General features: G+C 72.8%; 2 protein-coding genes across 2 annotated transcripts; both read left to right on the top strand.

Annotated features, from left to right (window-relative positions):
* Nucleotides 1–1303: 1303 nt before the first annotated feature.
* Nucleotides 1304–4022, top strand: SPATC1 (spermatogenesis and centriole associated 1). Its single transcript, XM_054187683.1, has 4 exons — nt 1304–1469; nt 2074–2376; nt 3406–3533; nt 3623–4022. The coding sequence occupies exons 1-4, from the start codon at nt 1328–1330 to the stop codon at nt 3944–3946; spliced, it is 897 nt and encodes a 298-aa protein (XP_054043658.1). The 5' UTR covers nt 1304–1327; the 3' UTR covers nt 3947–4022.
* Nucleotides 4023–8789: 4767 nt separating this feature from the next.
* Nucleotides 8790–12539, top strand: LOC128903680 (sphingomyelin phosphodiesterase 3-like). The gene is given in 9 exon segments (XM_054187682.1): nt 8790–9340; nt 9342–9572; nt 9574–9711; nt 9799–9871; nt 10030–10170; nt 10262–10351; nt 10475–10538; nt 12051–12204; nt 12299–12539. Coding segments are annotated over 9 exon segments (1515 nt in total). The 5' UTR covers nt 8790–8812; the 3' UTR covers nt 12395–12539.
* The last annotated feature ends 1506 nt before the right edge of the window (nt 12540–14045 follow it).

Here is a 14045-nt window from a genome sequence, read left to right on the forward strand (position 1 = left end):
CTCAGAGTCGGTGACCGTGGTGCTCAGTGTCGATCACCGGTGTCACTCAGAGTCGGTGACCGCGGCGCTCGGTGTCGGTCACCGGTGTCACTCAGAGTCGGTGACCGCGGCGCTCGGTGTCGGTCACCGGTGTCACTCGGAGTTGGTGACCGCGGCGCTCGGTGTCGGTCACCGGTGTCACTCAGAGCCGGTGACCGCGGCGCGCGGTGCCAGCCGCAGCAGAGCTTTATTCAGCGCCGAGCACCGCGCACCCCGCGTCGCCCACCCTCTTCTCCGCGGCGGCCCCCGGCTCTGCCGCCCCGGCTGCGCCGCGCTGCGGGGGCTCTGCCGCCAGCCAGCCCTGGCCCCGGAGCAGCTGGGGGGGCCGGGGGGCTGCCAGGGGGGGCTGCTGGCAGTCCCGGCCCCCCCGAGCCTGTCGCTGCCTCTTGGCTCGCGCCGTGTCCCGCCGGGCCCTGAGCTCCAGGGAGCTGGTGACAAACCGCACCATGGTGGCGGCGCCGGGGCTGGGGTCCCGCTGTGCTGACACCCCCCGCTGGGGGCTGGGGGGGTCCTGTAACCGCAGCAGAAGGGGGATGGTGATGGAGCCCCCGCCGCGCGTCCCCCGAGGGGTGTGGGGGTCTCCCGGTGCCGGGCGGCGTTGCCGGCAGCGCGGTGACAGCGGCCATTGGAGATGTGTCACCCGGAGCTGCGGCACCACGGCCCAAACCCGGCAAAAAAGGGGGTGCAGCCCACCCGCCCTCCCCCCCCTCGCCCGTGGTGCTCCCGTACCGTCACCGGGGCCAGCCGGCTCGGAGCTCCCTGGTGCCGGGGCAACCGGGGCCGGTGGCTGCGTGGCAGGGACGTCAGGGGACACCGTCCCTCTGTGACATCCCTTCAGAACTCAGGTGCCGCGGCGAGCCAAGGGCCAGCGTTGGCCGCGGTAGCGCAGCCCCGGTGGCCGCCATGGAGCCGGTGGCCGGCGGGCGCATGGCGCGCGCGGGGCTGTCGGTCTTCGCCTGCTACGACCAGCTGCGGCGCGAGATCCAGGCGCTGCTGGCGGAGAACGAGGAGCTGACGCGGCTCCTGGGGCGGCTGCGGGACCCCCGCAACCCCCGCCACCACCCCCGCGGCCAGCACGGCGCCGCCAGCTCGGCCCCCCCCCGGCGCCCCGGCCCACGGCCACGCCGGGGGGCACTTCCCCTTCCCCAGCGTAGGTGAGGGGGGCACCGCGGTGGGCACCGGCGAGGGTGGGGGGGGGGGGCGGTGGGTGCCGCGGCATCAAATGTGTCCGTGTGTGTCCCCCCCGCCCCGGCATCCGCCCACAGGCGACATCTCGGAGTGGGAGCTGATGCCCCTGGAGCAGAGCAACGTCTTCCAGGTGCCCCCCCGGGAGCTGCAGAGCCAGGACTCCAGCGTGGCCGGCGCATTGCCCACCCCCGGCGCCTCCGAGCTCGCCTCCGGGATCCTCTTCCCCGCGGCCGGGAACAGAAGTACTGGGGGGGCTGGGGGGGCAGGCGCCAAGGAACGTGGGAGGAGGGAGGTGGCACTAGTCTGATCCCCATCTGATCCCATCCCATCCCATCCCATCCCCAGCCCCATCCCCATCCCCATCCCCATCCCATCCCATCCCATCCCATCCCATCCCCAGCCCCATCCCCATCCCATCCCATCCCATCCCATCCCATCCCATCCCCATCCCCAGCCCCAGCCCCATCCCCATCCCATCCCATCCCATCCCATCCTTATCCCATCCCATCCCCATCCCATCCCATCCCATCCCATCCTTATCCCATCCCATCCCATCCCATCCCATCCCCATCCCATCCCATCCCATCCCATCCTTATCCCATCCCATCCCCATCCCATCCTATCCCATCCCATCCTTATCCCATCCCATCCCATCCCATCCCATCCCATCCTTATCCCATCCCATCCCATCCCCATTCCCATCCCCATCCCATCCCATCCTTATCCCATCCCCATTCCCATCCCCATCCCATCCCATCCCATCCTTATCCCATCCCATCCCATCCCATCCCCACCCCATCCCGTCCCAGCCCCCAGGGACCCATCCCGACATTCCCGTCCCTCCAGGCCTCCCGGTGACGGGTCGCGGCAGCCCCGGCCCCGACGGCCGCAGCTTCTCCTGCCCCATCGACCGCTTCCGCTCTGCCAGTTGCCCCCCCGGCCACTGGCTGTCCCCGGAGCCGCGCCGGGACTCCCCGGCTCCGGACCCCGGCGCCTCCCACCTCTGGGTGTCGGACCCTCCTCGCCCGGGCTCCGGGACGCAGCCGCTGGACCTGCGGGTGCCGGTGGCCCAGCGCCCCGAGCCCTGGCCGAAGGTGGCCCGCGATGCCCACCGGCTGGCCTGCGCCCGGGAGCCCTCCAGCTGGCGAGGTGAGGGCCGGCCGCGGCGCTGCCGGTGCCCCCCCGGGTGCTGCGTGCCCAGCGCCAGCTCCGTGGCTGGGGTGGGGGGACAGGGGGGTCCTGGGTGAGCGGCTCCGGCCACCCCGTGCCGGGGAGCAGCAGCCACCCCGGGGATGCCGCGGCACCGTGAGCGTTGGCGCCGGCAAAGCTGGCACACCAGCGTTTCTGCCCGGCAGAGCCGGCACGCCGGCATCTCCGCACGGGGAAAAGCAGCGCGCTGGCATTCCCGCCCTGTAAAATGGGCGCAAGCGAGTCTCTGCCCGGCACAACCGGCACCGCCGGCACCCGCAAACCCCTCCTGCGGGGCCAGCAGCAGCAGCGAGGCTCAGCCGCGACCCCGGGGTGGTGGGGGGCACGGGGAGAGGGGGGGGACACGTGGGGACGTCTTGGTGGGGACACGGGGAGACGTCCATGGGGACACGGGGAGATGTCGGGGGGACACGAGGAGAGGTTGGGGGGGCGTGGGGGGGGGTTGGGGGGACACAGGACGATGTTGGGGTGACATGGGGACGTGTCGGTGGGGACACGGGGAGAGGTTGGGGACACCAGGAGCTGTTGGGGGGACACGGGACCATGTTGGGGGGACATGGGGACATGTCGGTGGGGACATTGGGAAAGGTTGGGGACACGAGGAGGTGTTGGGGAGACATGGGACGATGGGGAGACATGGGGACATGTCGGTGGGGACGTGGGGGGAGGTTGGGGATATGAGGAGCCATTGGGGACACGGGATGATGTTGGGGGAACACGGGACGGTGTTGGGGGGACATGGGGACATGTTGGTGGGGACATGGGGGGAGGCTGGGGACACGAGGAGCTGTTGGGGGGACACGGGACGGTGTTGGTGGGGGCACAGGGAGACGCCGGGGGCAGCCGGGCAGACGCTGGGGGGACACGGGGGGACGTGGGGGTGCCACGGGGGGGAGCGGGTGGGCAGCCGGGGCGACGTCCCCGCGGGGGGGGTGGCGCCGAGCTCCCGACGGCGGCGTGTGCCGGCAGCCGGGGGGGAGCCGCTGGTGGGGGAGATCGCCTTCCAGCTGGACCGCCGCATCCTGGCCGCCGTCTTCCCCGACCGCCGCCACCTCTACGGCTTCACCGTCGCCAACATCCCCGAGAAGATCATGGCGGTAGGTCGGCGCCCGCGCCGCCGGCGCCACGGTGGGTGACAGAGCCGGGGGGTGACCCTGACGTGTCTCCCTGCCTCCGCCCCCCCCAGACCGCCCTGGGCACGGTGCCGGGGCCCTTCGACGAGCAGCGCTGCGCCGACGCCGCCCGGCGCTACGTGGCCGTGATGGGGCGGCTGCGGGCGCTGGGCTACAGCCCCTCGGCGCACCCGGCCTTCGCCGAGTCCTTGGTGAACACCTACGGCGTCCTGCCCCAGCCCCCCGGCCCCGACGCGCGCCCCTACCACAGCCCGGCCTTCCTGCGCCGCGTGGTGACCGAGACGGTGCCGCCGCCGGCGCAGCTGGACGTGATGGTGCTGCTGGATTGCCTGGAGGAGCTGGCGAGGGAGGACGGGCAGCCCCTCTTCCTCTGGTGACGGGATTTCCACGGCCGGCGCTGGCACCGGCACCGGACCCCACACCGGCACTGGACCCCGCACCGGCACCGGACCCCACGCCACGCAATAAACGCCGTGTCCCACAGCATCCTCCTGGAGACGCTGGTTGGTCACGGCGTGGGTGGGCGCACGCTCTGCTGGGTGACAGACGGTCCCCTCGGGACAGGGGGGACGTGGAGGTGCCGGAACGGGTCCGGAGAAGGGCAACGGAGGTGGCGAGGGGGCTGGAGAAGGAGGAGAAGGGTCTGGAGAACTTGTGAGGAGCGGCTGAGGGAGCTGGGGGTGTTCAGCCTGGGGAAAAGGGGGCCGAGGGGAGACCTTCTCGCTCTCTGCAGCTCCCTGAAAGGAGGGGGCAGCCAGGGGGGGTCGGGCTCTTCTCCCAAGGAACAGGCCACGGGACAAGAGGGAACGGCCTCCAGTTGCGCCAGGGCAGGTTTAGGATGGATATCGGGGAAAATTCCTTCATGGAAAGGGTTGTCGGGCGTTGGAAGAGGCTGCCCAGGGCAGCGGGGGAGTCGCCATCCCCGGAGGGATGGAAAAGCCGGGCAGACGCGGCGCTGAGGGACGCGGGGGTAGCGGTGGGTTTGGCAGCGCTGGGCGGATGGTTGGACTCCATGGTCTGAAAGGTCCCTTCCAACCTCAGTGATCCATAGAATCACAGAATGGTTTGGGTGGGAAGGGACCTTAAAGGCCACCCAGTGCCACCCCCTGCCCTGGGCAGGGACACCTCCCACCAGCCCAGGTGGCTCCGAGCCCCGTCCAACCTGGCCTTGAACCCCCCCAGGGATGGGGCAGCCACAGCTTCTCGGGGCCACCGTGGGTCCAACCGCCCCACGGCAGCGCCGAATTCCCCGATTTTGCGACCCTCCCCACCCGCTCCATCTCCCTGACCTTCGCCTGCTGTCCCCACCCCGCTGTCACCGCGCCTGCGGCGGCTCGGGGGACGCCCGGTGAGGGTGACGGCGGGGGTGACGCGGTGGGGGAGGGGGTGACCCGGTGGCGGGGGTGACGCGGCGGCGGAGGCCGCGGTGCTTTTCCTTTCGTTCCCCGGTCCGGGGAAATCCCCTGGGATGCGGAAGCGAGAGTCGGGGACGCCGGCGGTGCTGCCGCGGGGGGAGCCACCGGGGGGGGAACGGAGCCCAAACCACGACACCGGGACGTGCCACCGGTGTCCCCCCCTCCGTCACCCCACCATCGGGGCCTCGGCGGGGGTCGCACCGTGGCTGCCGGGACCCTCGCAGCGGGGGGTGCCGGGGGGTGCCACGGAGGGGTCAGCGCTGGGGGATTCGGCGAAGGGGGACCCCGCGCCGGGGGGGCCCTGGGGGTGCCGGGGGGGCCCCTGGCAATGTCCGGGGGGGGGGAAGGGGAAGCGGCAGCAGGAAACGGAGCCGTTCGGGGCCAACTGCCATAAAGGGAAACCACCGGCCGCACCGCGCCGCGCCACACTGCGCTGGCAGAGCCGGTGCCCCGCGGGTGGGGGCCCACGGCAGCACCCGGGTAGGTGTGTGGGGGGGGGGAACGGCAGCGTGGACCCCCCTGCTGGGGTCTGCGCAGGACTGGGGGGGGTCAGTGGCGCCAGAGGTGCTGCGGTGTGTCCCCCCCCGGCAGCGGCACAGCCGGAAGGTGACGGCGGTGACATGGGCAAAGTGTCCCTGAGCCGGGGGGGGGGAGGTGCTGGGAGGGGGGAGGGGGAGGTTTGGGGGTCCCCGCGCACCCCCATCCCCACCAGGGTCCTCCCCCCCCTTCTCCGGCGTCACCGCGGCATGTCCCGGCAGCGCAGGTGGCCGCGACCCCCCCGCGTCCCCGCTCCACCTTCCCCTCCTCATCCTCACCGACCCCCGGCGCGGGCCGGCAGCCCCCCCCCCACCCCCGGCACGACCGCGGCGGGAGGCGGCAGCCGAAGGGTTAATGCCCCAGGAACCGGCCCCGCGGGCGTTCACCGGCCGGGCAAGGTGCCGCTGGGCCACCGCGGCTCCCCCGGGGCACCCGGCCTGGCACCGGGGGGCTACCGGGGGGGCTACCGGGGCTGGCGGCAGCCGGCAGTTGTTTGCCACGCACCTGCGGCTGGAATGCGGCCGGCGCGGGGCGGGTGGCAACCGGGCACGGCCGAGGCCACGGCTAATTACAGCCCGGTCCGGCCCGGTGGCGAGCGGATGTTTGTGACCTGTTGAGCTGCCGGCCGCAGCGTTGCCGGCCCCACGGCGTGCCGAGCCCCCCGGCGTGGTGAGGAATCGGTAACCCCCGGCGGACGGTGGCCGTGAGCTGACGGCGGTGGCGGCGGTGCCGGCCCCCCCGGGGAGGCGTTGGTGCCGTTGGCGATGGCCCCCAGCGCCGCGGGGCCAGAAGGTGAGCGGGGGGGCGACGGGGGACGCGGTGGTGGCACCGGGGACCGGTGCTGGTGGGGTGGCACCGGGCAGGGAACCGGCACCGGGCAGGGAGCCAGCACAGGGGGGCTCGGGGACCCTCAGGTCACGGTGCCGCTGGCCCCCCGGCCACTGACGGCCGTGCCGAGCCGTTCAGCGCGGCACAGGCAGCGCCCAGCCACGGGGAGGGCTCGGCCGCCGCACCCTGCCGAGCCGGCCGCTGGGCAAACACGGCCCTCGGGGCCCGGTGGGACGCGCCAGGGCCTCCGGCGCCGCCGGGTAATGCCTGTTGGTGCTGCCAACACCGCGGGGCATTTCCCAACACCGGTGCCAGCACGGTGGGGCAACGGCGCTGCCGGCACCGCGGGCACGATGCCACGCCGCCCGACGAGAGCCCTGCGGCTGCCACCGCCACCACGGCAGAGCCCACCGGCGTTGCCGGCACGGCCGCACGGCAGCCACCGGCACCAACCCCGCGCCGGGTGAGGGCCACGGTGCCGCTCCCAGCCGGGCCCCGCACACTCACGCTCCCGTGACGGCAAATTGCCATCCCGTGGGAGTCCGGGATGCCGGCGCGGCCGGGATGTGCCGGGACCTGGGACTGAGTCACCCCCGGCCGCCCCGGCACGTGCCGGGATCCGGCCCCGCAGCCCCACGCCGGGACCTGGAGCGGGGGGTCCTGCCCGGGGGACCCCCGTGGCGGGAGGGGACACGGCCCCCCGCGGCTCCCGGTGCCACGGCCGGCGCCGCAGCAGCCACAGCCCAGGCTCCGGGGCCGTGGGCGAGTGTGGGGCAGCCCCACAGTGGGGGGAGCGCGGGACCCCCGGCCAAGTGCCCCCGGTGACCCCAGGGACCCCCATGACCCCCATGACCCCACCACCCCAGGTGACCCCAGTGACCCCGGTGTCCCCAGTGACCCCCACGACCCCAGCACCCCCCAGCGGTCCCCAGTGACCCCCACCGTCCCCGGTGACCCCAGCAACCCCATTGACCCCAGTGACCCCACCATTCCCAGTGTCCCCCGCTATCCCCAGTGTCCCCCGGTGCCCCCCAAAGTCCCCAATGTCCCCAGTGTCCCCAGCACCCCCCAGTGCCCCCAGTGCCCCCACTGACCCCAGCGTCCCCAGTGCCCCCAGTGTCCCCCGCACCCCACTATCCCCACTGTCCCCAGTGTCCCCCAAAGCCCCCAGTGACCCCAGTGACCCCAGTGACTCCAGTGACCCCAGCACCCCACTATCCCCACTGTCCCCAGTGCCCCCAGTGACACCGGCACCCCCAGCACCCCCACTGTCCCCAGTGTCCCCAGAGCCCCCAGTGCCCCCACTGTCCCCAGTGCCCCCAGCGTCCCCACTATCCCCAGCCCCCCAGTGGCCCCAGTGGCCCCAGTTCCCCCAGTGCCCCCAGCCCCCCAGTGCCCCCAGTGGCCCCAGTTCCCCCAGTGCCCCCAGCCCCACAGTGTCCCCAGTGCCCCCAGCCCCCCAGTGCCCCCAGTGGCCCCAGTTCCCCCAGTGTCCCCAGTGCCCCCAGTGCCCGGCGCTGGCGGGGGCCGTCTGGCGGCGTTGGCGCTGCCGACTCAGGCGGGCGTCAGCGGCCGCAGGGGCCGGGGGTGACGCGGGGTGAGGTGTCGGGGCAGGAGCCGGGGGAACCCGTCGGGCCAGGCCGGCCGGTCACGGCCTCCCCGGGCTGGGGCTGGCCACGGCCCAGCCGCGCGCCGCGCCGGCCACCGGCACAGCTCCGGGGACGGCGACGCGGTGGCACGGCGCCCCCTGACCCCCCGAGCCCCGCGGGAAGGTGAGCGGGGGGGCTGTGGGGCGGCACGGACGTGAGTAGCCACGGCAGGGGGGACAGTAGCCGGCGCGGGGGCGAGGGTGGTTTGAGCCGTGGCCACCGAAGGGGCCGGCGGCGTCGGCGGGGAGATGCCACCGGGCACCGCTCTGGGGTGTCCCCCCACATTGCGCCCACCCGAGGTGGCTTCGGGGGTCCCGGGGACGCCGCGGAGGGGGCCAGTGGCCCCGCTTCGGCTGTGCCACCCCCCCCCAGCCCCGCCGCAGCCCGCGGGTGGCCCGGCCGCGCCGCCGTCACCGAGCCCGGGGACGCGTGGGATGCGTGGGAACCTGCCGGGGACGCGCGTTCCCACGGTGGCAGCTCGGCCGGGACGCAGCCGGGGGGGGGTCAGGGGGTCCCACCCCCCTCACCCCTAACTGGGGGGGTCCCGTCACCCCTAACTGGGGGGGTCCCACCCCGTCACCCCCAAGTGGGGGGGTCCCACCCCCATCACCCCTAATTGGGGGGGTCCAGGGGGGGTTCTACCCCTGTCACCCCTAATTGGGGGGGTCCCTTCACTCCCAACCGGGGGGGTCCCGTCACCCCTAACTGGGGGGGTCTCTCTCTCCCGCAGGTGCCACCGGCGTCGCCGAAGCCCCCGGGCAGGAGCAGGGGGACGTCACTGTCCCCCTCAGCCCCCTGCCGGCCCCCCCCCGCCATGCTGCTGCCGGAGTCCCCCTTCCCCAGCCGGGCGCTGGCGGCCCTGGACTCCCTGGCCTGGGGGCTACTTGCCCCCAGCGTCTGGGCCGTCAACGGGCTCCTGGACCTGCGGCCGACGACGGCGGAGCGGGGCCGGTGGCGGTGCTGCGGCTGCGCCGCGAGGGCCGTGGCGGCGCCGGCGTACGCCGCGCTGCTGCTGCTCACCTTGCCCTTGGCCGCACTGGGGCTACTGCTGTGGCTACCGGTGCAGGCCACGCGGCGGCCCTTCGTCTACCAGTACACGGCCGGCACGGCGCCGGCGGAGCCGTGGGAGCTTCGGCAGCGCCGGACCTTCACCTTCCTCACCGCCAACCTCTGCCTGCTGCCCAGCGGCCTGGCCAAGTTCAGCAACCTGGGCCAGACGCCGCGTCGCGCCGCCGCCATCGCCCGCCGCCTCGCCCCGGCCTCGCCGCGCCCCCACCGCGGCCACCGCGCCGGCCTGGTGGAACCGCGGCACGGGCAGGCCAGCAGCTACGGCGGGACCCTCTGCGCCGCCCCGCGACCCCCCCGGCAGCGTGACGGTGGAGGTGGAGACCGAGCCGGTGACGACCGAGCCGACGGTGGCCGAGCCGGCGGCGTCGCTGGCCGAGCGCTTCCCGTCCGACGCCGACTTCGTGTGCCTGCAGGAGGTGTTCGACGCCGGCGCCGCCGCCATCCTGCGCCGGCGCCTGTCCGGCACCTTCCCCCACCTGCTGTGGGGGGTGGGCGGCCGGGGGCTGCGGGGGGGGGGCGCTGAAGCTGCTCGACAGCGGGCTACTGCTGGCCAGTCGCTACCCGCTGCTGGCCGCCCGCTACCACGGCTTCCCCAATGGCGCCCGCGAGGACGCGCTGGCCGCCAAGGGGCTGCTGGTTGCCCAGGTGAGGGGGACCCCGGCCGCCGGTGACGCCGGTGTCGCCGGATGGTGCCGCTGAAGGCGGGGGGGGTGTGTGTGTGTGTCCCCCCAGGTGCTGCTGGGCTCGGCGCGGGGACGCAGGGTGGTGGGCTACCTCGGCTGCACCCACCTGCAGGCGCCCGCAGGTGAGGGGACGCCGCGGGGACAACGCGGTGGTGGCGGCGGTGGCGGTTGGGGGGGGGGGGTGTCCGTCCCGGTGACGAAGCGGCGGCCGGTGACGCCGCGTTGCGTGTCGCCATGTGTGTCGTGTGTCCCCCCCCCTCCCCGCCTCTCCCCGCCGCAGGCGACGGCCGCATCCGCGAGGCGCAGCTGACGCTGGCACTGGGGTGGCTGCGGCTCTTCCGGGAGGAGCAGGAGCAGCGCGGGGACGTGGTGGCCTTCGACGTCTTCTGCGGGGACCTCAACTTCGACAACTGCTCCCCAGGTCCGGGGACGGGGACGGGGACGGGGGGGACACGGGCGGGTTTTTTTGGGGGGGAGCAGGGGGGGGTGACGCGTCCCCGTCTCGCCCGCAGGTGACGAGCCCACCCAGCGGCACCGGCTGTTCGAGGCGTACCGCGACCCCTGCCGCCGGGCGCCGGGGCAGGAGGAGCCCTGGGCCATAGGTGGGACCTCGTCCCCCTCCCCGCGTCACCCCGTGTCCCCAAGGGAGGGGACGCGCGGCCCGGGCGGGTGGCGGGGGTCCCGCTGATGGCCGTCCCCGTCCCCGTCCCCGTCCCCGCGCGCAGGGACCCTCCTCGACCACCTGAGGATCTACGAGGAGCCCGTGTCCACCCCCGAGAAGATGAAGAGGTGACAGGGGTGGGGACACGGGGGGGACACACACGCAGCCCTGGGGAAAGGCCACCCCCAGCCCCGGGGGGGGACGGGGGACGCTCCAGCCAAGGCACCTGACCCTGCGTCACCACGTCCCCACGCCTCCCCGTGTCACCGTGTCCCCATGTCCGTGTGCCACCGGCTCCCCGTGTCACCACGTCCCCGCGCCACCGTGTCCCCATGTCACCCCATCCCCGTGTCACCCCATCCCCGTGTCACCCCATCCCCGTGTCACCATGTCCCCATATCCGTGTGCCACGGCTTCTCCGTGTCACCCCATCCCTGTGTCACCGCATCCCTGATCCACTGTGTCCCCATGTCACCCCATCCCTCTGTCACCACGTCCCCATGTCACCACGTCCCCGTGTCACCCCATCCCCGTGCCACTGCGTCCCCACGTCACCGCATCCCCATGCCACCATGTCCCTGTGCCACCGTGTCCCTGTGCCACCGCGTCCCCAAGCCACTGTGTCCCTGTGCCACCGCGTCCCCGTACCACCCCACGCCCATGCCACCGCCTCCCCGTGTCCCCGTGTCCCCATGTCCTTGTGCCACGGCTTCCCCATGTCCCCACATCCCCGTGTCACCACATCCCTGAGCCACCGTGTCCTTGTGCCACCGTGTCCCCATGCCACCATGTCCCTGTGTCCCTGTGTCACTGTGTCCCCATGCCACCGTGGTTCCATGCCACCATGTCCCCTGCCGCTGTGTTCCTGTGCCGCTGTGTCCCTGAGCCACCATGTCCCCGAGCCACCATGTCCCCATGTCCCTGTACCACCATGTCCCTGTGCCACCGTGTCCCTGTGCCACTGTGTCCTCATGTCCTCATGCCACCGTGTCCTCATGCCACCATGTCCCTGTGTCCCCATGCCACCATGTCCCTGTGCCATGTCCCCGTGCCACCGTGTCCCCATGCCCCCATGTCCCTTTGTCCCCATGCCACTCTCTCCCTATGCCCCTGCATGTCCCCATGTCCCCATGCCACAATGTCCCCGTGCCACCATGTCCCCACGTCCCGGTGCCCCTGTGTCCCCGTGTCCCCATGCCACCGTGTCCCTGTGCCGCCGTGTCCCCATGCCCCATGCCATCATGTCTCCATGTCCCCATGTCCCCATGTCCCCATGCCACCATGTCCCCATGTCCCTGTGCCCCTGTGTCCCCTTGTCCCCATGTCCCTGTGTCCCCGTGTCCCCGTGTCCCCATGTCCCCGTGTCCCCATGCCACCGTGTCCCTGTGCCACCGTGTCCCCATGCCCCATGCCATCATGTCTCCATGTCCCCATGTCCCCATGTCCCCATGCCACCATGTCCCCATGTCCCTGTGCCCCTGTGTCCCCTTGTCCCCATGTCCCTGTGTCCCCGTGTCCCCATGTCCCCATGTCCCCATGCCACCATGTCCCCGTGTCCCGGTGCCCCTGTGTCCCCATGCCCCCATGTCCCCGTGTCCCCGTGCCCCCCGTGTCCCCATGTCCCCGTGTCCCCTCCGCAGGACGCTCTCTCAGCCGGGGGGGCGGCAGCGTTACCTGGCGGGCCCCATCCTGGCCAGTGGCCAGCCCGCCCCGCTGGCCCCCGGCCCCTGGCACGGCCGGCGCCTGGACTACGTCCTGTTCCGCCAGCCCCCCGGGGACCCCCCCCTGCGCACGGTGAGTCCCGGTGTCCCCCGGCCCCCCCGGGTGTGTCGTTCCCCCCCCCCCCCCCCCCGGCGTGTCCCCCGCCCTGACGGCCCCTCTCCGGCAGGAGGTGGTGGCCGTCTCCTTCGTCACCCAGCTGGCCACCCTCTCCGACCACTTGCCCGTGGCCCTGCGCCTCCGCGTGGCCCCCGCGGGCCCCTGAGCCAGGCGCTGCGGCGCTGCTCCGGCACCGGGCCACCACCAGGCCGGCACCGGGCCACCACCACGCTGGCACTGGGCCACCACCAGGCCAGCACTGGGCCACCACCACGCCGGCACCGGGCCACCACCAGGCCGGCACTGGGCCACCACCACGCTGGCACTGGGCCACCACCAGGCCAGCACTGGGCCACCACCACGCCGGCACCGGGCCACCACCAGGCCGGCACTGGGCCACCACCAGTCCAGCACCGGGCCACCACCAGTCCAGCACCAGGCCACCACCAGGCCAGCACTGGGCCACCACCACGCTGGCACTGGGCCACCACCAGGCCGGCACTGGGCCACCACCAGTCCGGCACCGGGCCACCACCAGGCCAGCACTGGGCCACCACCAGGCCGGCACTGGGCCACCACCAGGCCGGCACCGGGCCAGCAGCAGTTGGGCAGTGTTCTGGCACTGGTCCAGCACTGGTCCATCACTGGCCTGGCACTGGTGGCCCTGGTGGCCCTGGTGGGACTGGTGGCACTGGTGGCCCTGGTGGCCCTGGTGGCACTGGTGCCAGCCGCGGCTTTAGCAACGGGAGTGAAATAAAGGCCCGGAGCGCAGCGGGGTGTGGGTGACCTGTGCCACCGCGTCCCCGTGCCACCGTGTCCCCATGTCCCTGCGCCACCATGTCCCCATGTCCCCGTGCCACCACATCCCTGTGCCACCACATCCCCATGTCCCTGCACCACCATGTCCCCATGTCCCTGTGCCACCGCGTCCCCGTGCCACCATGTCCCCGCGCCACCATGTCCCCATGTCCCTGTGCCACCGTGTCCCCATGTGCCTGTGCCACCACATCCCTGCACCACCATGTCCCCATGTCCCTGCGCCACCATGTCCCCATGTCCCTGTGCCACCACATCCCTGTGCCACCACATCCCCATGTCCCTGCACCACCGTGTCCCCATGTCCCTGTGCCACTGCGTCCCCGTGCCACCATGTCCCTGTGCCACCATGTCCTCGCGCCACCGTGTCCCCATGTCCCTGTGCCACCGCGTCCCCGTGCCACCATGTCCCCGCGCCACCATGTCCCCATGTCCCTGTGCCACCACATCCCTGCACCACCATGTCCCCATGTCCCTGCGCCACCATGTCCCTGCGCCACCATGTCCCCATGTCCCTGCACCACCGCATCCCCGTGCCACCATGTCCCCGTGCCACCGTGTCCCCATGTCCTGGTGCCACCATGTCCCTGCCATGGTCTATGGGGCCCTTGGCGCCGGCTCTGTGGGGACACTTGGGGACCCTCAGTGACCACTCTGTGGGGATCCTCCTTGGGGACTTCTCCACGGGGACCTTGGGGACCATCCCACGGGGACACTTGAGGACTGCCCCGTGGGGACCCTTGGGGACCACTCCATGGGGACCCTTGGGGACATCTCCATGGGGACCCTTGGGGACGGCCCCACAGGGACCTTAGAATCGCAGAGTCAGAGAATGGCTGAGGTTGGGAGGGACCTTCAAGATCATCGAGTCCAACCTTTAACTACCCTGACAAAAGCCACTTCTAAACCATGTCCCCAAGTGCCCCATCCACCCTTTGTTTAAACACCTCCAGGGATGGTGACTCCACCACCTCCCTGGGCAGCCTGTTCCAATGTTTAAT

This window comes from Rissa tridactyla, unplaced genomic scaffold (assembly GCF_028500815.1).
Source record: "Rissa tridactyla isolate bRisTri1 unplaced genomic scaffold, bRisTri1.patW.cur.20221130 scaffold_615, whole genome shotgun sequence".
NCBI lineage: Eukaryota > Metazoa > Chordata > Aves > Charadriiformes > Laridae > Rissa > Rissa tridactyla.

Coding starts and splice junctions, on each gene's coding strand:
- SPATC1 (XM_054187683.1), top strand. CDS start 1,328: ATGCCCCTGGAGCAGAGCAACGTCTTCCAGGTGCCCCCCCGGGAGCTG. Junction 1,470..2,073: donor CCCCGCGGCCGGGAACAGAA/GTACTGGGGGGG, acceptor CCGTCCCTCCAG/GCCTCCCGGTGACGGGTCGC. Junction 3,534..3,622: donor TCCCCGAGAAGATCATGGCG/GTAGGTCGGCGC, acceptor CGCCCCCCCCAG/ACCGCCCTGGGCACGGTGCC.